The sequence below is a fragment of the Lasiodiplodia theobromae genome (assembly GCF_012971845.1).
Source record: "Lasiodiplodia theobromae strain AM2As chromosome Unknown scaffold_27, whole genome shotgun sequence".
NCBI classification, from domain to species: domain Eukaryota; kingdom Fungi; phylum Ascomycota; class Dothideomycetes; order Botryosphaeriales; family Botryosphaeriaceae; genus Lasiodiplodia; species Lasiodiplodia theobromae.
Genome location: NW_023336477.1, coordinates 71,515 through 96,685, shown reverse-complemented (window position 1 = coordinate 96,685; position 25,171 = coordinate 71,515). Strand labels below are relative to the sequence as shown.

The 25,171-nt window shown below is 53.4% G+C and overlaps 10 protein-coding genes across 10 annotated transcripts; 7 read left to right on the top strand and 3 right to left on the bottom strand.

The window, feature by feature from the left end:
• Positions 1–649: 649 nt before the first annotated feature.
• On the top strand, positions 650–4,136 carry LTHEOB_8463 (Ankyrin repeat protein; the record flags this gene model as incomplete). The annotated part of the gene is made up of 6 exons (XM_035517943.1): positions 650–664; positions 731–1,739; positions 1,792–1,871; positions 2,289–2,656; positions 2,708–3,026; positions 3,108–4,136. The coding sequence occupies 6 exons, from the start codon at positions 650–652 to the stop codon at positions 4,134–4,136; spliced, it is 2,820 nt and encodes a 939-aa protein (XP_035370169.1).
• Positions 4,137–4,473: 337 nt separating this feature from the next.
• On the bottom strand, positions 4,474–6,024 carry LTHEOB_8462 (Cytochrome p450 protein; the record flags this gene model as incomplete). Its single annotated transcript, XM_035517942.1, has 2 exons — positions 4,474–4,603; positions 4,862–6,024. 2 exons carry the CDS (start codon positions 6,022–6,024, stop codon positions 4,474–4,476), a joined length of 1,293 nt encoding a protein of 430 aa, XP_035370168.1.
• Positions 6,025–9,370: 3,346 nt separating this feature from the next.
• LTHEOB_8461 (Cytochrome p450 protein) lies at positions 9,371–10,112 on the top strand (the record flags this gene model as incomplete). The annotated part of the gene is made up of 2 exons (XM_035517941.1): positions 9,371–9,622; positions 9,726–10,112. 2 exons carry the CDS (start codon positions 9,371–9,373, stop codon positions 10,110–10,112), a joined length of 639 nt encoding a protein of 212 aa, XP_035370167.1.
• A 3,729-nt stretch (positions 10,113–13,841) lies between these two features.
• LTHEOB_8460 (Salicylate hydroxylase) lies at positions 13,842–15,260 on the top strand (the record flags this gene model as incomplete). The annotated part of the gene is made up of 2 exons (XM_035517940.1): positions 13,842–14,538; positions 14,608–15,260. The coding sequence occupies 2 exons, from the start codon at positions 13,842–13,844 to the stop codon at positions 15,258–15,260; spliced, it is 1,350 nt and encodes a 449-aa protein (XP_035370166.1).
• Positions 15,261–16,210: 950 nt separating this feature from the next.
• LTHEOB_8459 (MFS-type transporter) lies at positions 16,211–18,137 on the top strand (the record flags this gene model as incomplete). The annotated part of the gene is made up of 6 exons (XM_035517938.1): positions 16,211–16,262; positions 16,320–16,478; positions 16,532–16,834; positions 16,884–17,391; positions 17,456–17,820; positions 17,887–18,137. The coding sequence occupies 6 exons, from the start codon at positions 16,211–16,213 to the stop codon at positions 18,135–18,137; spliced, it is 1,638 nt and encodes a 545-aa protein (XP_035370165.1).
• Positions 18,138–19,262: 1,125 nt separating this feature from the next.
• Positions 19,263–19,755, top strand: LTHEOB_8458 (uncharacterized protein; the record flags this gene model as incomplete). Its single annotated transcript, XM_035517937.1, has 2 exons — positions 19,263–19,371; positions 19,433–19,755. 2 exons carry the CDS (start codon positions 19,263–19,265, stop codon positions 19,753–19,755), a joined length of 432 nt encoding a protein of 143 aa, XP_035370164.1.
• A 441-nt stretch (positions 19,756–20,196) lies between these two features.
• Positions 20,197–21,235, bottom strand: LTHEOB_8457 (BTB/POZ domain containing protein; the record flags this gene model as incomplete). The annotated part of the gene is made up of 3 exons (XM_035517936.1): positions 20,197–20,880; positions 20,958–21,080; positions 21,161–21,235. 3 exons carry the CDS (start codon positions 21,233–21,235, stop codon positions 20,197–20,199), a joined length of 882 nt encoding a protein of 293 aa, XP_035370163.1.
• A 489-nt stretch (positions 21,236–21,724) lies between these two features.
• Positions 21,725–22,542, bottom strand: LTHEOB_8456 (Btb poz domain protein; the record flags this gene model as incomplete). The annotated part of the gene is made up of 3 exons (XM_035517935.1): positions 21,725–22,255; positions 22,311–22,443; positions 22,502–22,542. 3 exons carry the CDS (start codon positions 22,540–22,542, stop codon positions 21,725–21,727), a joined length of 705 nt encoding a protein of 234 aa, XP_035370162.1.
• A 727-nt stretch (positions 22,543–23,269) lies between these two features.
• LTHEOB_8455 (BTB/POZ domain containing protein) lies at positions 23,270–23,677 on the top strand (the record flags this gene model as incomplete). The annotated part of the gene is made up of 2 exons (XM_035517934.1): positions 23,270–23,367; positions 23,470–23,677. The coding sequence occupies 2 exons, from the start codon at positions 23,270–23,272 to the stop codon at positions 23,675–23,677; spliced, it is 306 nt and encodes a 101-aa protein (XP_035370161.1).
• Positions 23,678–24,115: 438 nt separating this feature from the next.
• Positions 24,116–25,078, top strand: LTHEOB_8454 (BTB/POZ domain containing protein; the record flags this gene model as incomplete). Its single annotated transcript, XM_035517933.1, has 3 exons — positions 24,116–24,168; positions 24,224–24,356; positions 24,416–25,078. The coding sequence occupies 3 exons, from the start codon at positions 24,116–24,118 to the stop codon at positions 25,076–25,078; spliced, it is 849 nt and encodes a 282-aa protein (XP_035370160.1).
• Between the last annotated feature and the right edge of the window lie 93 nt (positions 25,079–25,171).

Here is a 25,171-nt window from a genome sequence, read left to right as displayed (position 1 = left end):
TGATCCCTGATTCCTGGACAATGGTGGAAGGAGTCTTGGCCTTGGGCTACCAGTTGGACACTAAGATTGAGTCCGTAGCTGACATGAAAATTGAAGATACTGGTCATGATAGCCCAAAAGTCTGTAGTTGGATGACTCGTGAATAAGGAATGGGTAGCATTATCCCGGTTCAAATTTGATGGCTGCCGTCGGTTGTCTTGTCAATCATCTGCTCTCTAAAAGAGGAAAAAGAAAGAGGATAACTACAAAGCAATTTTTAATGGGTTGGTACTTGTAAGGGGCTTGCTTGGCAATTGTTAGCTCGCTCTTATCTGTTGCGAAGCCTGGCTTAGCTGGAAATACTGTGGATAGAAGGTATGTATCTTTTGTTTGCGCGATGTCGGCGTAAACCAGAGATTCTCGGGTATCTGGCATGCAGCCAATAGGCTATTGTATACAATATCCCATTGGCTACATGCCTTGACAACGCAGGCTTTGACACATGTCAGAGTGGAGCGCGCTAACCGAAGATGCAAGGCTGCAGACTTGCTGTTGTGGGGACTCTGAAAGAAAAAAGAACCCCATCATGATTCCAACCTTTCACACACACCTCCCGAGCCTGTCAACCCGTTTGTATCGCGCCATCATCAACGAGAAGACCCGAACCGGAATGGTCTCCTTCTCGGTAGGTTGCATCGACTGAAAGCTATTTGCATCGCTGACTGTGATCATTACAAGGCTGCCTTTTTAGCGAAGTTGTGAAATGGCGAAACCAGAAGCGTATACGGTCGGCTGGATCTGCGCCATCTCTACAGAAGCCGTCGCGGCTACCCTGTTTCTGGACGAAGAGCATCCACCGCTCGCTGCTACGACCGTGAATGACAACAACACCTACCAGTTAGGCAGAATCGGACCCCACAATGTCGTCATTGCCGTCTTACCGGAAGGCGAGTACGGAACCGTGTCAGCGGCAGCCGTAGCAAGAGACATGCTGCATACTTTTGAGAACATCAGGGTGGGGCTCATGGTCGGCATCGGTGGTGGTGCACCAACCAGAAAAGATGATATCCGACTTGGCGACATTGTGGTCAGCTCTCCTGGAAACGGTTACCCGGGCGTGTTCCAGTACGACTACGGAAAAGCAATCCAAAACCGAGAGTTTCAGACTACAGGACAATTGGATCAGCCTCCAACTGCTGTACGGACTGCGGTTCAGGCCCTGAAGACAACACACGAAATTCATGGTCATTCTTTCAGCGAGAACATTGAAAGAATTCTCGGGAAAAGTCGCCCGAAGATCAGAAAGAAATATTCACGGCCAACTGCAGAGGATCGACTGTACCAGCCTGGTTACGTTCACCGAGCTGACCCCGAGGCCCAAGCCCACTGTGTGGATGTTTGCGGGGAAGATCCAACAAATCTGGTTCAACGCAGAGAAAGGGATGAGGATGATGACAATCCTGCTATTCATCACGGGCTGATCGCATCTGCCAACACATTGATGAAGGACGCCGAGACTCGCGATCACCTCTCTGGGCAGCACAGGGTCCTGTGCTTTGAAATGGAAGCTGCTGGTTTGATGAATCATTTTCCGTGTCTCGTTATCCGTGGGATTTGCGATTACTCGGACACGCACAAAAACAAGGAATGGCAAGGATTTGCAGCAATGACAGCCGCTGCCTACGCCAAGGATCTTCTGTTGAAGATATCTCCGACCAATGTTGAGAATGAAAGCAGACTAAAGGATCTTATTGAACCCCGTTAGTATATAGTAATCTTGAATGAAAGTAATAGTAGGCTGATTTATACCAGTCGCAAACGACATCAGAGACACTCGGCGCGAAATTCAAGAAGTGTCTTCATCCCTGAGAACTGCTGAGGAAGAAAGCAAGGTTCGTGAGCTTTACAAATGGCTCTCTCCTCCCAATGCTTCAGAGAATCGTGACCGTGCACTATCAATGCGCCAGAAAGGCTCAGGTCTCTGGTTCATCCAGGGTCGAGAGTTCCAGGAGTGGAAGAATACTCAACAATCCTTTCTCTGGTTGCATGGAATTCCAGGCTGTGGCAAAACAGTCTTATGTTCCAGCGCGCTAGAGGACGTCCAAAGAAGTCAGTCTGACTCTACATTGGTTCTGTACTTCTACTTCGACTTCAGTAACCTCAGTAAGACATCACCAGAGGGTATGATCAAATCCTTAATGGACCAGCTCTATCACCAACGAGCACACAGTCGAAAGCCATTGGACGAGCTTTGGGGGCGTTGTAGACCTCACCAACCAAGTTTCGAAGAATTGTGCTCAACGTTTCAGAAAATGCTTGAGCTGATTGATGGCGCCTACATCCTGCTCGATGCCCTTGACGAATGCCGGGAAGAATTAAGACCAAATCTACTCTCATGGCTGGAAAACATCCGGGAACTGCCTATCAATCTCCTCGTCACAAGCCGTGCGGAGCTTGATATCAGTTTTGCCTTACGCGGTTCGCGCCATCAAGGTCAAGATGTGGATATCAGAAGCAGCTTGGTGACCGAAGATATCCGCGCATACATCCGTTGGAGGGTTAAGCCCGAGAAGAGCAAGGAAAGTCCCTCCATAGCTCATGGATTTGAAAGATGGAAAACGGACACCGCAATTCAAGACGAAATCGAGACGAAACTTATGGAAAAAGCGAACGGAATGTAAGTATCGAATTCCCAATAAATAACCACACACGGGCTGACTAGCCACAGGTTCCGATGGGTCAAGTGTCAGCTGGACGCTCTAGAGCAGTGCTTGCATTACCTAGCACTTAGACAGGCTTTGAATTCACTACCGCAAAATTTGCATGATACGTACGCCCGTGTACTCGATAACCTGGACAACTCGAAAAAACCGTGGACAATCCGTGTACTCCAATTTTTAGCCTACTCTGAGCGACCTATGACGCTTGATGAGATGGTCGATGCTCTGGCGGTGGACCCAGATACGGAAGAGCAAGATGTGTCGAAGAACAGGATGCCGGTCCCGGATGAGATAGCAGGATACGCCTCTACTCTAGTGTCTTTTGTGGTAAGAGAGACAAAAGCAGGGACGGTGAAAGAGCTCCAGCTTGCTCATTTATCCGTAAAAGAGTATCTGACATCAGGGAAGGTTCTTGGAACGCAGTTTCAAGAGGCTTATGCCAAAGCAGACATGACAAATGTCTGCCTCGGCTATTTGTTGCACTTGGAGAAACCAATGCCGGTGAAAGATCTCAGGGCGACCTTTCCATTTGCGCAATTCTGTGCCAGATACTGGTTGGAATATGCTGCCGTGGCCGAAACGAAAGATGAAACGGCGAAAAAGATACGGAAGTTTGCGAATAGATTCCTCACCAACAAGGAAGGCTCTTATGCCAACTGCTACCGTCTCTATAGACCAGACTACCCCGGGCAAACTGAGCCAAACGATGATAAATTGGAGCCAGCTCATGCTTTGTATTATACATCGTTTGGAGGGCTCCTAATTTCCACAAAAGCTCTTCTCGAGAGAAAAGCCGATGTCAATCAGCAGGGGAGGAACTCCAACAACGCTGCCTACGGCAACGCTCTCCAGGCGGCATCGTACAATGGTCATTTTGAGATTGTACAGCAACTGTTGGATGCCAGAGCCGATGTCAATGCGAGATGGGGATACCGCACCGCTCTCTATGCAGCGTCAGAAGCGGGCCACGAGAAGGTCGTTCGGTTGCTTCTGGATCATGGGGCTGATGTCAACGCGAGAGATAGGTACGGCGGCGCTCTTCATGTTGCGTCGGGAAAGGGCTATGAGGAGGTCGTTAGGTTGCTTCTGGATCATGGGGCTGATGTTAACGCGCCAGGGGGGTACGCCACCGCTCTCTATGCAGCGTCGGCATCGGGCCGCAAGGAGGTCGTCAGGCTGCTTCTAGATTATGGGGCTGATGTCAACTCGAGAGGAAGGTTCGGTAACGCTCTCTATATAGCGTCGTCAGGGGGCCACGAGGAGATCGCTAGGTTGCTTGTGGATCATGGGGCTGTTAGCTATCCGGCAATTGCCGCTCGCCAACATAAAGAAGAAGCAGACCTGGCGAAGAAGCGCAAGTTACCTGATACGGCGCAGGAGGAGCAGCCGGCGAAGAAGAGAGGCCGTGGCATGCCTCCCAAAGAGAAGGCTTCGTAGGTTGCTAGTGTTCGCCATATATATGTGAAAGTCATCTCACATATATTGGAAAACCTTTTCCTTGGAACAAGGGAATGAGCATGCCAGAGACACGCTCATTGCATGTATTGATCTAAATATTGGTAAACAGGACCTTCATTCACGTATTTTCGGATTGGGATTAGAATAGCGCTTTTGCTTCTTTGGATTCAGGGTGTACCTTCGCGTTATCACGACGGATACCAGTGTTTGTTGTTTATGTCTATGCGTACCTCGAATAGCTATCTTAATCCCATACTCTTCTATCCCACCACAGACACCACATCATCGCCACCACACCCACAAACCGACCCCACCATCACGCCCCCTCCACCCCCTTCTCCCCCAGCCCCCCCTCCTCCTCCCCAAACGGCTCAAACCTCCCCAACACCCCCATCGCCTCCGCCGCCTCCCTCCTCACCACCTCCTCATGCTTCTCACTCCTCGGCCTAATAACACACTCAAACCTCTGCGGCCGAATATTAAACCCATCCGTATACGCAAACGAATCATACGCCCGCCCCTCCACCTTCCCAATCTCAAACCCCCACACCACCCGCGCAAGCGCCACAAACACACTATTCTCCGCCAACCCCGCCCCGGGACACACCCTCCTCCCCCACCCAAAACTCGAATGCCCCGACCTTGCCGGATGCTTTTTCCGCCCCACCAACTCCGGCGGACACATCCCCACATCCTCATGAAACCTTAGCGGCTCAAACCGGTGCGGGTCAGGGTAGTACTCCTCGTTCAAATTAATCGCCCACGAGTTCCCCAGCACGGTGGTTCCCGCGGGTATGTAGTACCCCGCATACACGTCGTCGGCGGTGCTGGCGTGCGGCGTGCCGCCCAGCACGGCGACGGGCCGCCAGCGCAGGACTTCTTTGACGCAGGCGCGCAGGTACGGCAGGCGCGGCTCGTCGGCGAAGGTAGGCAGGCGGTCGGGGCCGACGACGGCGTCGAGCTCGGCCTGTGCGGCAAGGAGTGTGGAAGGGTGCGTGAGGAAGGCGAGGAGCGCGGTGCAGAGGGTTGAGGCGGTCGTGTCGGAGCCGGCGCCGAAGAGGGAGGCGGGGAGGAAGGAGAAGTCGCGGTCGGAGAGCGTCGTGCCCGCCTCGCCGCGCGCGCGGAGGTCCAGGAGGAGCTTGCACAGCGAGTCCGGGACCGGTTTGCCGCTGGCAGCGCCGCGGGAGATGTCACCCCGCACGACGTCGACGAGGGCCATGTTGGCGGCGGCCTCGCGCGCGCCGTGGGCCTTGATGTCGGCCTTCCACGGCGCGAGGACGTCGGGCACGTACTTCAGCGCCGGGATGGTCTCGACGAGGTAGCGGCCCGGCACGTTGAGGGACGCGCTGTACTGCATGAACTGGAAGCGCTGGCGGATGACGGCGGCGTGCAGGCTGTCGATGCGGTGGCCGTACGCGACGCAGAAGACGACCGACGACGTGAAGCGCTCGATCAGCTTCTCGAAGGCCGCCGGCGCGTCGAGGAGCTGCGCGCAGAGGCGGGCCGCTTCGGCTTCTTGGACGGGTTTGTAGAGCTGCAGCGCTTTGGGTGTCAGGGCTTGGTGCAGGAGTTTGCGGCGCGCGGTCCAGGCTTTGCCGTAGGGTTGCACGAGGATGCTGCTGTTGTTCCAGAGGAGCTCGCCCATGGCGACCATGCGTGGGCGGGACGAGTACTTGTTGCTGCGCTTTTCGAGCAGCTCGGCGGCGATTTGTGGGTCAGAAATGACGACGGTGGGACGGCGCCCGATCCAGAGGGTGAAGATGGGGCCGTAGGTTTGGGCCCAGGCGGCGAATTGGTGCCATGGTTGCGATTTGGGGAGCTGGTGTTTGTTTCCGATGAAGGGGAGAGGTGGGGGGCCGGGCGGCATGCGCCGCCATAGTGTGATGTCGTAGATTACAGTGAAGATGGGCGTTAAGACGATTAAGAAAATAAGAGAGGGCCAAAGGTAGGAAGAGCTGAAAATCGCTGGAACGAAAGCATTGAGCGCCATTGTGTCATGCTGAGGGGGTCGAGATTTTTCTAAATTGACTGCAGCTGAGGAAAATGAAGAAGAGAAAGAGGAGACGCACTGAATTGTAGGTACAAGACTTGAGGTCATTCGGCAGTTACACTTTACCCCACCATCCCAGTCCATCCGACGCGGCTGTCTGTGCGGGGCTTGTCCGACCACGAAGCGTTTGCCTAATACGGAAAAGCGTCAGATGCGGCTGCAGCCACTGGCAAACCACTTTGCATTCTTTGTAAGCAGAGAAGCTCCGTGTACCGACCGCAATCCGCAATCATTTGGATAAGACGCGCTTGTTTGCCTTATTGGGAATTGCTAGTAAATTCCATGCGCTAAATCGGATCAGCTACCATCTCGGAGCTTTCAGGACGATTAAGCCTCTAAGCTGACGAATGAGCACCCGAGGGTGACGGAGGGGGCTGGACTTACGGCGAGGCTTTGGGTGCCACACAACTTGTATTCTGTTGGCCAGTAGCAACATCGAGGCAGCAACAAATTCTCAGGACAGAATGCCAATCAAAAAGAACTAACAACTATGGAGGAATGCAGCATGTGCCTGACAAAGAGCATTAGTTGGTCTAGCCTCGCTTCGTGGTGATACTTGGTCGTTGCCTGTAATTCAGCCGCACATTGGCTACACAAAGGCAGACAAAGCAGAAAAAAAGTGGCTTGAATGAGATCCATATTAGGAAAGTGTCAAACTCAAACAAAAAAAAAGCACGACGCCGTACTGATTTTAGTACGTGCTAATGAATGATATATAGTCAGACAGAAAGCTTGTAAAACTCTTCTCGAAGTTAGCGGGATTGCGTCTCGAATTTGTGGACCCATGGGGCGAGCCTTGCAACCTCAAAGGCCCAGCCTTGTGAAATGCTGCAGCACATTCAATGCCTCATGCGCGCATGTCGTATCATTGCAGCCTCCAAGAGTGAAATATCTGAGTGGTCTGGCAGATTCCCACACTGAATACCGGTACCAGGCCTCATCAGTAGGTGTAAGCTGAAGCTGAGACCCCTTGGCACACGAAATGCTTGGGGTGTACGCGGGGTGAACGAAGGAATAACTCAGGGTAGTAAAAAATTCCATTGTGCTATGGTATGTCCAAAGCCCGATTTCGTTCGCCGGTCAAAATGGAATAAAACAGGGGTCGTATAAGTGGATTTCACTGTCATTTTCATCGTTTTATTGAATTACTGGTGCGCCTTTTAGTTATAGTCTGGACTTGAGGTATGACCTTCATCAGTTTCGAAGGCCCTCGGATACGTAGTGCTGAGTCAGGAAGAGGCCTTCCGTTGCAACCGGCTTAAGAGACGGTTAATTAATGGAAATATCATGGCGTAACCCCAGCAGGCAGAAATACATACTCAGTTGGCAATGTTCAAGGAAGTACAAGCTCGCGAGGAAGGATTATCTTAAGCCTCACGTACGTACCAGATTGTCATACGTGACATTGCCCTCCATGGAAATTGGAACGAAACGACTCCCGAGCTATGTCTTGAGAAGTAAGGAGCCAGAGAAACGTTGCTTTATTACCCCGTGATACACGTTGTATGTGACTTTTATTTCCTTGCCAAGTGAAGTGACGTAAAGAGGCTGAACTGTTGCCCTACCAGTGTAGCCAGAGTTACTTAAAAGCACGACACGACCTACTTGCGTATCGTTATGCCCATCTCCTCCGAGACCACCCTCTCATTTAAGATCACATTGTTACATACCTCGGGGCTATGACACAGCCATGAGCCATCTCCAGGATCAATACTTCAAAGATGACAGTGTTTACACAGGAGCGTGGATCAACTGGAGCCGTGGCCGAATCGCGGGCGCTACAATCACCATGTCACACCAAAACGGTCAGCTTCTCACAGCATTCCTAGCACTTTTCGTCACTACAACCGGGACAAGTTTTTTCAGACTTATTTGTTTCGCCTTACACTCGATTCTGTCTTCTAAAGCCCCCCAGGACGCAATATACCACCAGAGACAGGCCATTCTACGAAATTCGACAACCGGTGTCAATGCACTGTGGAACTTTATTCAAGTGGCTTGGGCATGGCGGAACCAAAAGTGTAAGTCGCTTATTAGTCGGTTGATGCCAATGATCGGATGCGCAGCTTTCATCACTTCGGCCTTTGGCGTCGCTGGTGTCTTCGTATCGCGGGTATCGACCTCGACCGGTGACCAAGTCCTTCTAAAGGGCTCGAGATGCGGACGCATGGGAGAGCTAGTCCCAGATGATCTTATACCCTTGGCAATCTCTTATGAGGGTAGAATCGCGGTCGCTTCTTTCAACTATGCCCGAGAGTGCTACAATGGAAACGTTCTTGCTCAGAACTGCAAGACGTACATCAAGGACAGTTTGCATTACTCCAAAAACCTCAATGCATCCTGCCCTTTCGCCAATCACATGTGTCTTCAGAACAGTTCGGTTCTTCAACTAGATACTGGTTACTTGAACAGCCATTCTGACTTTGGAATGAACGCACCTCCAGAGCATCGTTTCGAGTATCGTAGTGTCGCGACATGCGCACCCCTCACAATGGATGGCAATGTCCGTACACGAACGAAACCCGGCGATGTTAACAAAAACATTGAGTTCGACTATTACTTTGGCAATATGGGAGAATCACAAAGTCCAGACCCGCCTACCTTTTCCCGGAGAATTACCCAAGAGCCAATCATGGAGGGGGCATTTGAAACCACATTCAGAGAATACAATCTATGGCAAGTATCAGCGGTCTTGATCGACTCGACTCTTAAAGTCTGATCGAGCCAATCTAACTGTTCGAACAGGTCTAAAAAATACTACGGCGGTGTCCCTATGGAGCAACAGCCACACTGGCGAGCGATTCCGGAGCTTCGCCGCAACGATGCTGATACTGGATTCATAGCACTAGAGACGCACGGCGTTATGTTTATGCAGCAAGTCGACGATCCGTTTTTTTCTGCACATCGACCGGGGAGATCGGTCGTTGCTGAGGCACAGAAACCTCAGAAACCCAAAAGAATACCGACATACCTTGCGGACTACCCACTTGGCATCATGGCCTGCGCGATGCAGCATCAGGTATGCGACAAGAGCCCGCGAAAATCGGGCTGCACGCCCCTTACGTCCGCAAACAACTTGCAAAGCGCGGTAAACGAGACGCTAGCGTCTGAACTTCAACGAGAATATGCTCGATCTTTCCTCTCTCTTGTTGTTGATATTGACATGTCGCTCGTCGGGCTTCTGGATTCGCTTGGAGTAATGGGTGTGGATGCTAGAAGCTCTTTCAATGGAGGCGTCCAGGGCCCGTTGTCGGATCGCCAGTGGGAGAGGGAGGTGGAAGTGTGGTGGCAGGCGGCACTGGCCATGTTACAACTGGGAATCACGGAACAGGCAACTGGCCCATCATTGGCCAGCGCAGAGGTGCTATTCACAAAGCCTCATACAAAGGCTGGGTATACTCGGTGCAAGAATCAGGTTAGTCGCTCCACTCGCTTCTCCTACAATAGCCAAACAAACACTGTACAAGAAATGGGCTCTACCACGCATAAAAACTTGCAAAGGCTAACAAATCCTTTAGATGATCCGCAGTACAGCATACGCATCTTTCAGCACACTTGGGATCGTAATCATCTTCTCCCTTGGCGGCTGCTTCATTATTCTATCATACATACTCGAGCCTTGTGTTAACTTTATTCAGCGCAAGCACGGTCTCGATGTCTACCACCGTCTCGAGTGGGCTACTAATGGGACTCTGCAGCTACAGCGGCTCGCCCATGAAGAGCTCGGTCTCGGCACCTGGACCGGTGCGGCTGCCGACGTCCCCATCGTGGTCGCCTCTGGAGATCGCCAAACGAGCTGCAAGCTCGCTATGGTGAACGTGTCAGATGTGGAGCACCCAAAGCTAGTGGCGTCGCCAGAGCCGCTGGAGAGACAGATGGTAGGAGAGACTGGAAAGACGGTTTAATTCTGCCCAGCTCTGCGCATGTTGTCGGATCGCGGCCCCTGTGTGGATTGCGAAATATGACGATGGTGACGAAATTTCGAGAAGACAAAGACTGGCGGGAATCCCTTCCGATAGCTGATCATCGCGTCTGGACACTGTTTGCACTGGTATACTTCATTTTTTTTTATTGACTCATGTAACAAATTTCTTCGAAATCGAATAGCATTTATTGGATTTGATTGCGGCCGCCTGACCTTCCCGACAAATCAGCCGCTCCACTTATATAGCCCCAGTGCCACGTACCACAGGCTGAAAGCTTCGTAGGCTGCTGCCTACCCAACTCCCACTCCCGTAATAAATGCCGCATCTCGGTGATGCGGCTAACTCATTGCGCCAACTGTCAAATATGGGTCTTGACCCGTGTATGATTCTTTCTTTTTAAGTCCCGTTTTCTTGCTTGCCCGTTTTAACACGAGTTGTTGCTATCTCGCACATCGACTTCCTCGTATGCTTATTTGAAATCTTCGTTGCCTCACAGCAACTACACATTCGTCAGTTTATGATGTCCCAAGATTCAGAGAGCGAGGATCAGGATGAAACCTTTTTTGATGGGAAATTCCGCGTACAAACTACTCGGCGGAATAAACGATTCTTCTGCAAATCGTGTCAAACAATCCTTCGAGAATCTTGCTACGATTCCTCTGACAATCCGGTCGAAATTCGCGAAGAAATACCGCGCGAATCTATGATCGGATCAGTAGAGTCTGGCTGTATACTTTGCGCTCAGTTGTGCAGCCCGCTTCACGACATACGGGTTGAACGGATCGAACACACCTGGTCCCGATATCGGAACGCGGAGAAAGACGTCTTGGAATTTCAGCTTTCCGATGACCTTGCACGTGATATATCTGGATTCATGCCGGGATTTGCGCTCATGCGATCTTCTGGTAAGAGTTCTTGTACCACAATGCTACAGGAGCATTTCTTTTTTTTTTTTTTTGATAACGCCTGACAATCAGTAGATGTTCGGGAAAAGTACAACACCAAGAATTTGCATGGAAATATGCTTGAAGGTCTACCCGAGACAACAGACAACGAAGCCACGTGGGGGGTCATCCAGAGATGGCTGTCAGAATGTTTGTCTACACATGGTGATTGCAATTACAACCTTCATTCGCTGGAAAAACCCACGCGCCTGATCGATGTCGAAATTCTCATGGATTTAGAACCTGAAAAGGATCGTGTGCTATTGGTGAAGTCCACAGCAGCCCTCCCTGCAGAAAAATATGCAACGCTCTCACATTGTTGGGGTGGCGAGGTGCCCTCCCAATTGAAAAGTTCCGAGACGTGCGAGCGGCTTAACAGTGGATGGGCAGTCAAGGAGCTTCCGAAGACATTCCGCGAGGCAGTCATCACGATAAGGAAGCTCGGTATCAGATACTTATGGATCGACTCGCTATGTATCCAGCAGGACTGCCACGAGGATTGGAAAAGAGAGTCCCAGACCATGGATCTGGTCTATACTAGGTCCTACCTCAATATTGCTGCGGCCGGAGCAAAAAACTCTTCAATTGGGCTTTTCCTTGAGCGAAAACCGAAACATATCCAGCCTTTTGAAGCAGACATGCGGCAGCACGGTGGGACTGGTGGGGAAGATATTTTCACCCCATATCTGTTCTTCCGACAGGACTTGTGGAGGACCTATGTCAACGAAAGTCCCCTTGGAAGGAGGGGCTGGGTTACACAAGAGCGGGAACTATCGCCAAGGCAACTCAATTTCACTGAAGCTGGAGTTCTTTGGGAATGCCGATGTCTCAGGGACACAGAGTTCCCTTTTGACTGGCCTCAATGGTCTGACCGTGGGAGCGATACTCGCAGTTACAAATCTCTTATTCGGCGGATAGAAGCTTTCGAGAAGAAGGGTACTTCGATGTCCGAGAGCGAGCGATCGACAGAGCTAGTCCATATCTACAATGAGTGGGACAACACCATTGAGGGCTATACCCCATCGAAATTCACAAAGGAGACTGATCGTCCCATCGCGATAGCCGGTCTAGCCAAAAGGATGCAGTCAGCAGTCAAGGATACCTATATCGCAGGCCTTTGGAAGAGCCGGCTACTCTCTCAACTGCTCTGGGAGGTTGCCTGGATACCACGACCGACGTCTTCTCATGTTGGCAGACCCGGACAAATACCGGTACCCACCTGGACCTGGTTGTCGAACGCGTCCCCAATCGAGATGTTTGGCTCTCCCCGGCATTCTTGGATTTGGTTTGGGGACTTTCATCCTGTGGCCGAAGTAGCAAGCGATGAGCCGAGCCATGTGGTAATGGACCTCACTGGCGAACTTTCAGGTGGGTATATACGTCTTCGTGCTCTACACTGGCCAGCTTCGATAGATATGGAGAGATCCTTTCGGAACGGCCTCCCTCATGTTCCAGTAAAAATATATGGAGCACCAGACAACGGTAGCGCTAGTGCGTGGCCAGATGAAATGACTGATCCTCAAAGTGGTACGCAACAATTCATCGCAGTACCTATGATGGTCTATCCAAAATTCTGTGTCGCCACTGGCCTTCTCCTCAGACAGACACGTGAAGAGCAGGAAAATTACGAAAGATTTGGAGTTTTCAGACTTCTTTGTGGCGAGGAGTCGGTGTCATTCAAATCGTGGGCTGATGAATTGCAAAGAATGACGGCGGAGAAAAAGCGTCACGAATTCAAAGAGTTTGTCATCTATTGATGGAATCTATTCTGATGGCTGATGAATCACATGGTAAACGGGAGAACTTTTACATTGGTTTACGTAGTTTTCATTTGACCTGTGTGGCAAAATCATAAAAGTTCGCTCAGGTCTATGCGCACTGAGGCATGGTAAAGTTTCAGCCGTTGTCAGATCATTAAGCCCATGTGGTGCGGAATAGACCACTTGTAGCCAGTTGAAGCCTCTATCTTTTTCCAAAATAAATCGTCAAACTTCCTTCACACAAGATCTCTTCACATGCACCCAAAATCTCCGAGCCTCTCCCAATTAGACCAGTAACGCCCTCACAACTGTAAACACAGAAGCACTTACCGAAATGTCCCACTCGTTCCCGGAATGCCACACAGTATGCTTATTGTGACCAAAAACTGACCTCAAGTGCCGGCGGAGTACACAGTTGACGTTGAAGCCAGAAAAGATTGTGTCAAAGAACGTGGAAAAAGTTGAGTATGGCGGTCTGACTATTGTCGATGATGTTCTTGAACGGGAAGCTAGACAGAGAGCTAGTGGAGCTTGGACCCTTGAAGTGCATTGTGGAGTTGCGGGGGTGGTGCAGGGGTGTGGAGTTGGTTTGCGGGGAGGGGGAGTCCAAGCTTGCCGGGGCCTCTCAACCACTCAGCACTTACCGCTCCGGAACGATCCATCCGACGCCAGCCAACGGGGGCAGCAGACCCTGTTGCTGTGACGCTATCAGGCAACCCCCCGGCCCAGACGCCATCAAACTCCAGCCACGCAGCCATCGGCAATTCCGCATCGGCAAGGAACCACCCACTTTCAACACCCGCGTGGTCACCATGCGGGGCCCCGCATTGTGCCTCGACGCGTGTCGCGACTTCTTTTATGTCTAAATAATATTTACTTTGTGAATCACTGACTCGTCGTTCCTGACCGCAGGCACCTCTCAATTCTCTCCTCCCGCGGTTCCTTACATCCAAGCAACCAAAGCATTTTTCTCAAAAAAAAAAAAAAAAAACCAGATCAAAACAATGACCACCCCCTCCCCCCAAAAACCAACCACCGTCCTAATAATCGGCGCCGGCTTCGCCGGCCTCACCGCGGCCATCGAATGCGTCCGCCACGGGCACTCTGTGACCGTCCTCGACTCCTTCACGCAACTCAAGCCCCTCGGCGACATCATCTCGTTCGGCCACAACGCCGGGCGCGTCTTCCGGCGATGGCCGGGCGTGGAAGCGGCGCTGGACCCGCTGTGCCACCGGTCGAAGGAGCTCGTGTTTAACAGGTGGGACGGCGAGCACGTGCTGACGCAGGTCTGGGAGGAGGAGGAGTTGGAGAAGGCGGGTGGCAAGAAGTTTAATGGGCAGCGGGGCGAGATTCATGGCGTGGTGTGGGAGTATGCGGTAAGTTTGGGCGTGGAGATACGGTTGGGGGAGAGGGTGGTGGAGTATTTTGAGGATGAGAGAGAAGCAGGAGTGGTCGTTGAAGCGGCGGCGGCAGCGGATGGGCAGCAGGACAAGAAGGAGAGGAAGCGCTACACAGCCGACGCGGTGCTGGCAGCCGACGGCGTGCGCTCGACGGCGCGCACCATCGTGCTGGGGCAGGAAGACAAGCCCAAGTCCTCCGGCTACGCCATCTGGCGCGCATGGTTCCCGTCGGACGACCTGGCCAAGAACCCCCTAACCAAACACCTCGTCGAGAACGGCGACACGCACACAGGCTGGCTCGGTACGCCCCCTCCTCCCTCCTCCCTCCTCCCCCCTCCTCCCCTCCCCCCGCTAACCCACCCCCCGCCAGGCCCAAACATCCACTTCCTCGCCGCCTCCCTCAAATCCGGCACCTCCTTCAGCTGGGTCTGCACGCACCCAGACACGCACGACGTGTCCGAGTCCTGGTCCGCGCCGGGCCGCGTCGCCGACGCCCTCTCCCTCCTCTCCGCCTGGCACCCGACCGTCCGCGCCATCGTCGCCGCCACGCCGCCCGACCGCCTCGTCGACTGGAAGCTCGTGTACCGCGACCCGCTGCCGACGTGGGTGTCGCCGCTCGGAAAGATCGCGCTGCTGGGCGACGCGGCGCATCCGTTTCTGCCGACGTCGATTCAGGGCGCGAGTCAGGCGGTCGAGGATGGGGTGACGGTGGCGGTGTGTTTGGAGATGGCTGCGAAAGATGGGAAGAAGGCGGATGTGAGGGAGGCGCTGCGGGCGTACGAAAGGATCAGGTATGACCGCGTGCGGAAGGCGCAGAAGACGGGCGAGACGACGAGGGATCGATGGCACAAGGCGGATTTCGACAAGGTGTTGCAGGAGCCCGAGGCCGTCAGGTTGCCAAGGGAGGAGTGGCTGTTGGGGCATGATGCCGAGGCGTATGCGTATGCGGTGTATGGGGAGACGGTGGAGCAGATGAGGAGGGAGGAGGAGAAGGGCGGGGTGGATGTTCGGTCTTTGTTGTAGATAGATTTCATGTTGGTAAGAGAGTGAAGAGAAAGAGATTCTATGAAAGCGCCTACAGCATCCTCGAAAACCGTTGATGCTACAAACATCACGTCAATTGAGAAACAGTGAACGGAGGCTGTCTGCTTGCGCTACCGCCTTCTCCAACCGAGGTAGCCTGCGAGGAACACTGAACACTTCCGCAATAGTGCAACATACTGCCACGCACCGCGGACCACCACCATCCGGCAGAATGGAAGCGAAGGCAGGCAAGCCATCTCTCCAAGCCACTGGCATTCTCCGCGTGTGAGGTGGAAAGAAGAAGCACCAAGAAAGGCAAAAAAAAGTAAGCTTCTTCGTCTTCCCTGTCCACCGCATCTCAGCTGTCCCAAAAGTATTGCCATCAAGCCTATCCGGTCCATCCCCTATTCTCGGGTATCTACAACCGCACATTACCTTTCCTAGTATGGACACGAGGAGCAAGCAATCTAAACGGGACGTATCCCCGTCCAGCACACCCTGGTCCATGCATCCCCACTCGCGGTTGTTCCCACTTTCTTACCCCACGACCGCCACCCCGACTCGTCTCTCCTTCCCCGCACGACACTAACGAGCAGCACCCGTCTTGCCGCGCAAGACTTGGCGTCCATGCTGCTTAACGTCACACGGGAGGGCCTGGCCTTGCTGCTCTCGGACGGGAAGTGATGGGCGAGCTGGTGAAACGGCACTTGCTGCAGGGGCTCAATTGCCGGGACGAGGGCGGCACTTATACTTTGCGGCTAGCGCACAAGCTGGCAGAAAAATAGACAGCGGTGCTTTTATAGTCCCCGTATGGGTGTTTCCTATGCTCAGCAGGAGACGTGTGGCAGGTTGTCCGACTCTTCGCGTCTCTTTTAAACGGGTTTCGACAACTCTCGCGATACGAAACACGGCGGCAACGACTGTGATTTGACGGACCGATTTTGCCCATCATGCCTTTCGGAATATTGGAAGACCATAAGATGGAGGTGGTGCCGGGGACGGGTTCGTACATGCGCTGTTGAAGAGCTGTGTGGCGACCGAGTGCTGACGGATGTGCAGCGTTGATGAACGACCAGTCGGACTTGCCCCCCGAGCTCCAGGATATACCAGCAGACCACCTCAAACATGGAAAAGGGAAGCACTCGCACATCCTGCTTGTACCGCAGCCGTCGGACTCGCCGAATGATCCGTTGAATTGGCCGCTTTGGAAGAAAGATGGTCAGTGTCCCGTGGTTGCCCGGCAAATGAGCGAGCACTGATGTCTGCGATAGTAATTCTGCTCATCGTCGGCTTCGCGGCAGCTGTTGTTGGCGCATATGGTCCAATGCTGGGCCCCGGCTTCGTTCCCATTTCGAAGCAGCTCGGAATATCCGTGAACACGCTCTCTCAATCGACAGCATGGCTCATCTTGACTCTCGGTCTCTGTGTGTTCCTCATCAATCCGGTTGCGAAAGCATACGGGAAGCGACCAGTTTACATCGGAGCCATCATAATTCTTTTCATTGTCAGCATCTGGGGAGCGGTTGCAGACAACTACAGTTCTTTCCTTGGAAGCCGTATCATCGGCGGAATCGGTAACTTGAGAACCATTCTCCACTTCAAGTCTCTGCTGACATTTTGAAGGGATGGCGCCGTACGAAGTCCTGGTTCAGGCCACCATATCCGACATCTACTTCGTCCACGAGCGCGCCACCCGGCTGGCCGTCTGGAACCTGTTCCTCCTCTGCGGCATCGCTGGCGCTTCTTTCATCTCCGGGTACATCATCGAAGACCTTGGCTACAAGTGGACGTTCGGCATATGCGCGATCCTCTTCGGCATCAGCATGTTTGCCATCGTCTTCTTCGTCCCCGAGACATCGTACGTCCGCGACAGCGTCCCGAGCAACCTCGTAGGCGAAAAGGGAAGTGACGGAGAGTCTGGCCACGTCAAGGAAGGCCGAGCGGTGCACATCGAACACGTGCTTCATGCGGGCGCGGACGAGCCAAAGTTGACCTACTGGCAATCGATGAGGCCGTGGACGGGGAAAAAGTACTCGAATGCCCCGATGTGGAAGATCATGGCACGGCCGTTCGTCATGTTCTTCTATCCGGCGGTTCTATGGGGCTTTCTCATCTACGGAACCACCCTCACGTAAGTGACTTGTCCTTCCCCGAAGATCCAATTCCCCCCTCGCTCACAAGTATGTTGAAAACAGCTGGATCGTCGTCTTCTCGGTCGTCAACGGCGTCATCTTCGTCGAGCCGCCGTACAACTTCACCGTCGCGCAGACCGGCCTGACGGGGCTCTCGCCATTCGTCCTGACCATCATCTCCGAAGTCATCTCGGGCCCGCTCAACGACTGGATCTGCATCAAGCTCACGAAGAAGAACCACGGCATGTACGAGCCAGAGTTCCGGCTGGTGCTGATGATCGTGACGGTGATCCTGGGGACGGTTGGGTTCTTCGGGTTCGGGCTGACGGTGCACAACGTGACGCACTGGATGGGACCGGTCATGACTTACGGGCTCGCCAACGCAGCGCTGGCATTCGCGGCCGTCTCGGTGTTCGGCTACGTCATTGGTACGACCTTCCTATTCCGGTAACTAGCTGGCGAGAGAGGAGAAGCAATGCTGACTTGTTGTGCAGACTCGTACCCGAACCTCGCGGAGGAGGCATTCGTGGCCATCAACGCTCGCAATCTGTTGACGTTCGGGCTGACGTACTTTGTGAACGACTGGCTGGCAAAGGACGGGCCGCTGAAGGTGTTTAACACGCTGGGGGCAGCGTTCTTGGCGGTCTGCGCGCTGACGATCCCGCTGTGGGTCTTTGGGAAGAAGATCAGGAGCTTCATTGCGCGGCAGGACTGGCTGGTGAGGTTTATGTCGGATCTGGAGTAGACATCGAGGGAAGGCGACGCGATGATGGCGGGGAAGATAGCAACACGAAAGCATGAGCCCTAACGTGCATCATTTTCGGCTAAAGTATGAGGCGATCCTGAGTTGGCGGGGAGTAATGGGCTGATGCAGATTGGCTGGCGGAAGAAGCGGGGAGATGCCGAGTTCTTGGGTCCGCCGACAATCCGAGAGGCCACTTGTCGACCCCTCAACTGATGCGAAATCTCGATTGCGCTCAGATGGCTGCGGCAATGAGTCAACAGCTCTTTGGATTGTTTGATTGTGGTGTCATGGTGTTGAGCTCGGGAGCGCGTCTTGGCCGGGTTTTGGCCGCGCGCCCCGACATCTCCCGCCCCTCTCACCTTTCTGCCTCCCCTCTCCTGTACCCACGCAGATCCTGCCGGCGCCGCATTCCGCCCGCGCGTGCATTGCGACATGGAGCCTCGTGGCCAGCTTATCGAACGTGTTTTCGACGATCACACCGTGTCGGAAGCCGCCGGGGGGCGTGGCAGGATTGGATTGCAGGCGACCGACGCAGCCATGACCTGATTCCGCCTGGAAGATTCTTCGACCCCAGATTCTCCGCCCACGCAAGGTGCAGGCAGAAAACGTAGCGGGCTAGACCGAAGCAGGCAATCTGGAGTCGGGGGTGGCCAGTCGGTGCGCGCCGAAAGGAGCTGATTCGGTCGGCCGATGCGTCTCGTCTAGGCGGACGTGTGGTGTGAGCATCACCAGCCCGCATGCTCACCACCGCCAATCCTCCCCCAAACCATTCCCCGCGCCCAATGACCGTCCGCCCGCTTCTCAGCTGACATCAGGTACACCCAACGATCAGCCCTCGTTTGCGCTCGCTTTAAATATGCCAGCCCACACTGCCAACGAGCTCCCCTGTCACCATTCAAGGATTTGAGCCTCTTCGCCTCATAACCCCGCCTGTACATACAACCCCTCTCTCCTCCTCTTCCTGTTTATATTTTAAGGCCTCGCCTTTAATCTCCCCCTCTCCCCTCTTGCCGCCCTCTCCACTCTGGGAAATAAACCCATCTCTGCTCTACTCTACCGATCGATTATCTCCGCTCTTAAGCGTACCTACCATCCATAATGTTTGCTGCCAACCGCGCAACCACCATGCTCCGCGCACGGCCCGCCGTCGACCTGCTGGTCAAGGCCCGGCCCGCCGCCCGCATGTTCCATCAAACACCCAAGATGCGCTCCATGCCCAAAGACCCTCACTCCGGTACATTCCCACCCACCTCTCTTTCTCCAACCCCCACGAAAACTAACCCGCACTCCTCCAGCCCACACCGTCTCTCAACGCATCCGCCAAGGCATCAAAGCCATCCCCGTCGAAATCTATCCGTTGGGTAAGCGCGCCCAACTCCCCTCCTCGTCCTCCTCCTTCCACACCGCTGCGAACACCTATCGCAATCATCACGCCCGCCACGTTCGGCCCACGACCATCTCGGAAGCGATATCGCGAGAGCAAGAGATAGCTGAGTATGTTGAATGTGCCACAGTCGCCGTCATCGCCTGCGGTCTCAGCTTCGGCGTCTACTCGTTCATCCGGCCCGCACGCGAGGACCCGACGCTTCGCCTGCACCGGAGGGGTCCGGAGCATTGAAAGGGAGGGAGAAAGAAGAAGAAAAAGGAAGCATGGTGTGGGTGGGGACGGTGGGCGTTTTTTGTTTTTAGTGTGGAAGGACTGGTTGATACCACTGGTGTACTAGTACGATGATGTGCTGGATTACTCGCGAGTTTATTTGATTGATTGAACAACTGTTCGTTTTGAGATTAACCACTTGTTTGTGTTCTGTGAAAGACGTTGCTGCGTTTATTGCTTCAGTTGAAGCGAATGCTCAAGTAAGTTGAGCGCGAGGTACTTGAGAAAGCTCGAGTCACTTCATTTGATTTGCATTCAGTATCCTAGATTGCTGACTGCCTATCCAGACTCGAAGCCGTAGTCCATCCAGGAAAAGTAAAAGCAGTCATCCAGCCAGCCTGGAAAAGAAAAGTGTGTGTGTGTCTACCCGGTCACGAGCAGCAGGAAGAAGAGGACCCCCAATCAGACACTGTGCGCATCAGCCGTGCCCTGAACAGCCTCGAGCTGGGCCAAGAGGCTGTCCCTCTCCTTAGCCAAGGCGGCGCAGATGTCGCGGCCAAAGCTGTTCAAGAGCTCGCCCTCGTCCTCGCCGCCATCCTCGTCTCCGCCGCCCTCGCCCTCACCCTGGGCCTCGCCATCATCACTGACGCTGCTCTCACTGCCCTCATCACTGCCGCCCTCCTCATCCTCCAGAAGCAAGGCATCCGTGTGCTTAGCCGCAATACGCACAACAATCTTCCTCATCTCATCTCCCTCACGCGTACTCTCATAAACCGCCTTAACCACACGCGGAAACACCATCGACGCAAGGGGCCACAGCTCCTCCAAGTCGTGCTCGAGACGCTCACACGCCATCTGGCCGAGCGTCTGGTTCTTGTGCGCGGGGACGTGGAGCGAGAAGCAGAGGCTGTTGTTGTTTGGGTACTTGTTGCTGTTGCCGGCGTTAGCGCGGCGGACGGCAGCCGTGTCGCCGACGCGGTACTTGTCGGCGAGCGCGTGGACGTTGACGTGGAAGAGCAGCATGGCAGCGACGTCGCCGAAGAAGATGGGCGAGGGCCCGTAGGCGCCCGTGTACATGTACTGGATCATGGCGCGCACGGCGGCGGGGTCGTCCGTGGGGAGGTGGACGAGGTTGTCGTGGCTCTCCTGCGGGGACGGGGTCAGATCTTTCTTCGCTGGTTTGGGCGGGTGGAGGAGGAGCGGCGGGAGGGCGCTGGGCGAACCTTGAACGTGTTTTCCTTGAGGGCGTTCTTGAAGAAGTCGCTCTGGGTGCAGACGACGAGCTTGTGGGCCTTGTAGATGTGGCCGTTGCTGTCCTTGATCTTCATGTCGCTGTACTGGCTCGACTGCATGGAGCTGAGGATCCTGTTTCAGTTTAGATGATTCTAGACGGAGGCGGCTGCGCGGTGCGGGAGATGGGGGGGACGCGCCTGTGGAAGCTGGCCAAGAGCCCTGTGGGGATGCTCTGAAGGTCGGACATGTTGTCGAAGTCGCGCGACATCGGGCGGGATGCTTCGCGTGCTGTGCGGAACGTTGGAGGGTGGGAGTAGGAGTAGTGACGAGCTTGGAAGAGTGGTGGCGAGCTTGGAGAAGCGGGTAGTGTGTAGATGTAGCTGGGGTTCCTTCCGCGGATACTCACCTGCGCACGTGATGCGAACGCCCATGGAACGGCTTGGACACGCTAAGAAGGCTGGCTCTGCGGATTGTTTCGAATCTCGAGTCTAAGGGCTAGTTGGAGCCGTCATCGAGCTGCAAATGTCGAATTAACAGTCATGCATTTACGCCCAAGCAACAGTTCCCACAGCCCACGTATGTTAGAAACTGCTGAGGCTCACTAATGAGTTTTGAATGCATCATGAATGAAAACTCTAGCTAAAGATTATCTTTGCTGCTTCTCAAAGAATTTCAACCGCCTTCGCTCCCTTAACGATAGCTGATTCAAAGGTACTAGCTAAAGCTAAAAGCATGGCTGACTTCATATGCCAGTATCTCAGTGCAAACGCAACGGGAGGTCATTTGCGCCCGTCTCCTCCTCGACAAAAGTATTTTTAATCATTCTCTGACCCCGAATCTTGAACTGGTCGGCGCCTTGCAGCGCCAACAGGTCCCTCGCAAATTCGGGCAATTCCTGTATCAGCGAGAGGATGCCTTCGTGCGCTAAGAGCTTGAAAATGTTGTCCTTGGCCAGACTCACGACCAGAAGCTTTATTCGTTTGCCCGTGTATGGGAGCTGATCATACGCAGCGTGTGCTATGCGCGGGAAGTTTGAAAGAATCCGCTCCAATGACTCAGCAGGGATGTTGGTCGTTTGTTCCTTGAGCCTTTCGAATGCGTAACGGCAAAGCGGGTCGATATGGTACTCGTCTCCCAGCGCATAGAGGTTGATAGCGAAGACAATATAGTCCGTCGCGGTCTTACAGCTACTGGGGAAGCGGAAGTTATGGTAATAAAGGTAGCGTAGCATCGTGTAGACCGTCTGGGAATCCTTGTCCTCGAGGTGGATCATGTTCTCGTACCCCTCCTAAGAAACTTGTCAGCCATAGAGTGACTACCTTGGTAGTGAAGTGCCATTGTACCCTGAATCGGCCCTCCTTCATGGCGTTCTCGAAAAACTTGCTCTGGTGGCATAGGACAACCTTGTGCACGTGGTAGATGGTTCCATCGCCAGCGACAAGGCGCATGTCGCTGTACTTTCCAGTACAGAAGTCGCTGTAGTGAGTGTCAGTATGAAAATCATTCGTGATGGGCAAGTGAAATGAGTACGTACTCCTGGAGACCCTCGATGATGGGGTCAAAGGAATCGTCCATCTTGTGCGGTGTGTCGCGGAGGAGGTTGACAAGTGTTGGGAGAATGACGAAGGTGGAGTTATATAAGCTAGAGCAAGGTGCTTGCGCTGGGGCTCCATCCGATCGGAATAAAGGTTTAGCCGTGTGGTGTCAAAGATGGAAGGAGCCCGGACTACTGTGCCTGTCAGAAACTAATTCCTTCCGTCTTACTGCCACAAATTAAGAACCAACAAGAGACAATATCACATGTCAGATGTCAGAGAGCACGGAACTCACTAGTCCAGACATAAGCGTACAAAATGCGTATATATAGTGAGAGAGATAGTACAATTACAGAGGCCAGAGATTCGTCTCAGGACTCGTGTCACAATTGAGCATTCTATCTATTCAACTTCTTACAGTGCCCGGCCCCCGAGGGTGGTAGCTTCGGGCATGCAGTGCCTAGACGCGGCGGTGGCCCCAAACCTTGATGGTAGTAGTTTCTGGGGCTATTCTAGCACATGCCATAGGAAGGAAATGGATTGTTTAATTTGACATTCTCGTCCGGACAGTAGCTTTAACTACCATGACATGAGCAAATTTTCGGGGTTGCCAAAGAAAAATTTGAAGTTGACGGTACACAACTTCAAGGTAAAGCTTGCACAATTTCTGGTACGAGGTTATGACTGATTAACCTTTGTAGGAGTCCTAGACAAACACCATCGAGCTCCATAACGACCCGGAAATTGTCTAAGCTGCAATCAAGTTCATGTACCATGAGGACCACTTCGACTCCACCGACTACAACTACATGTACGGCATGGAGAAAGTCAACTTCCACCTCCAGAAGTACATCTTTGCGGATAAGTACGTTATTGGTGGCCTTCGAGAGAAGTCCACGACGGTGATCGAGTTGATCTTTGCCAATGACTGGGCGTTTGACCCTGAAGGATTCCTATAAACTGTTAGCACTGCTTGGGAGTTCCTTCCGGAGAACGACGAGGTACTTGGTCCTATCTTGGTCCGAATTGCTGAACAGACCCTTTGCAAGCTCTGGGACCGCGATGCCTTCGAGGAGACTGTTCAGAACGCTAGTGGTTTTGGCGCTGCCTTGCTTCAGAAACTCGTCAAGTTTAGCGCGATTGACCGGAAAAACAGCCATGGAGTTCATTCGTAATTCTTCACGAAATGTTGGGGAAATTCCCTCATGAAGCTCAGCGATGATCGGTCTACGTTCTGCCCTGGCTGCGGCCGTTGCATCGAGAACGCGGAGTGGGAGTCGAGGCGCTGCTCCTGAACCTAAGCCCTTGAGCTCATGTGAAATCTGTCACCGAGTGCAAACTCCTCACGTTCTGCCCGTTGTTATTTGTCTACCGCCATTGCCCACAAGCCAGCAGTAGCCGAGCGAAGGTGATGGAAGGAAGTGTGTTAGTGCACTAAGCCCAATATGGGAGAAGCGTCGCGCCTGCGGAATAAGTTGCTGGCTGAGACACGTGATGGCCGTGGCGCGGGAGGGTCCAATGCTTCGGGCTCCTACAAGACACACTCCACTTTCCGATTCTTTCAGCTCACCACCACCTTTCCTTCTTCCACAAAGCGCCCAGCTGTCGCCGCCATGGCAGCGTCTCAAGATGAGAGCTTTCCGACGCTCCGCACAAGCTTGGCACGGTAAGCTTTAATAGAAGATGCATTGGCACGCAAATTGCTTACAGACCTCACCTAGATACTTAACCAGTGGGGCGGACAGCGACATGAAGATCATATGCGGTGGAGTGGAGCATAAACTTCACCGTATGATTGTCTGCACGCAGAGTACCTTCTTTGCCAACGCGTTAAAGAAAGAGCATAACTTCATGGTAATGCAGTCAATATTTTCTGGCCGAGTATCCAGAACTAACAGGTATCGTTCTTTTAGGAGGCCCAAAACAACACCGTGACGCTAGAGGATGACGATCCAGCGACGGTCAAGGCCGCGATCAAGTTCATGTACCGTCAGGTCTACTCCAACACCGGTTATGGTTCGGATAATGAGCAGCGCGTCACCTTTGAGATCTCTCTCTACACGTTTACGGACAAGTATGGCATCGGCGGCCTCCGAGAGTATTGCGCGAAGCGCATCACGAAGCTTTTGGACGTTAACCAGTTCTTACCCAAGCTCTTCCTTAACGTGGCCAGCGCTGTGGAAGACAACATTCCGGAGAACGACAACGTCATCCGCCCTGCCTTGGGCCTGATTGCTTCTAAGCATATCCATGCACTTGTCGACGATCCTCAGTTCTGGAGCATTGCTGGCGGAATTGGTGGAGCGGTGCTTAGGAACCTCATTGCAGCCGGTCGGCTTGATGGGACACACACTGGAGTTCCGCAGTTCACTTGCCCTGGCTGCGATCGGGATATCACGATGGCTCTGAGTCAAGATACGGTCCTCCATGACGATGACTCCTTCTCGCGCACCGGTCAGAATACCTTCTGCCCTGGCTGCGGTGGTGCTTTTAGGAACCTGAGATGGGAGAGCTCCCGCAAGAATGACTTCGATGGGGATGCCAGCCCCCAATGGTCAGACAGGAGGGACTTGTAGTCGAAGAGGGCTTCGGGAATGGTCTAAAACGGCATGGGGATTAATGCGGCATTGGAATACTTGGAACCCCAGGGGTGGTTGGGGTAGCTTCTT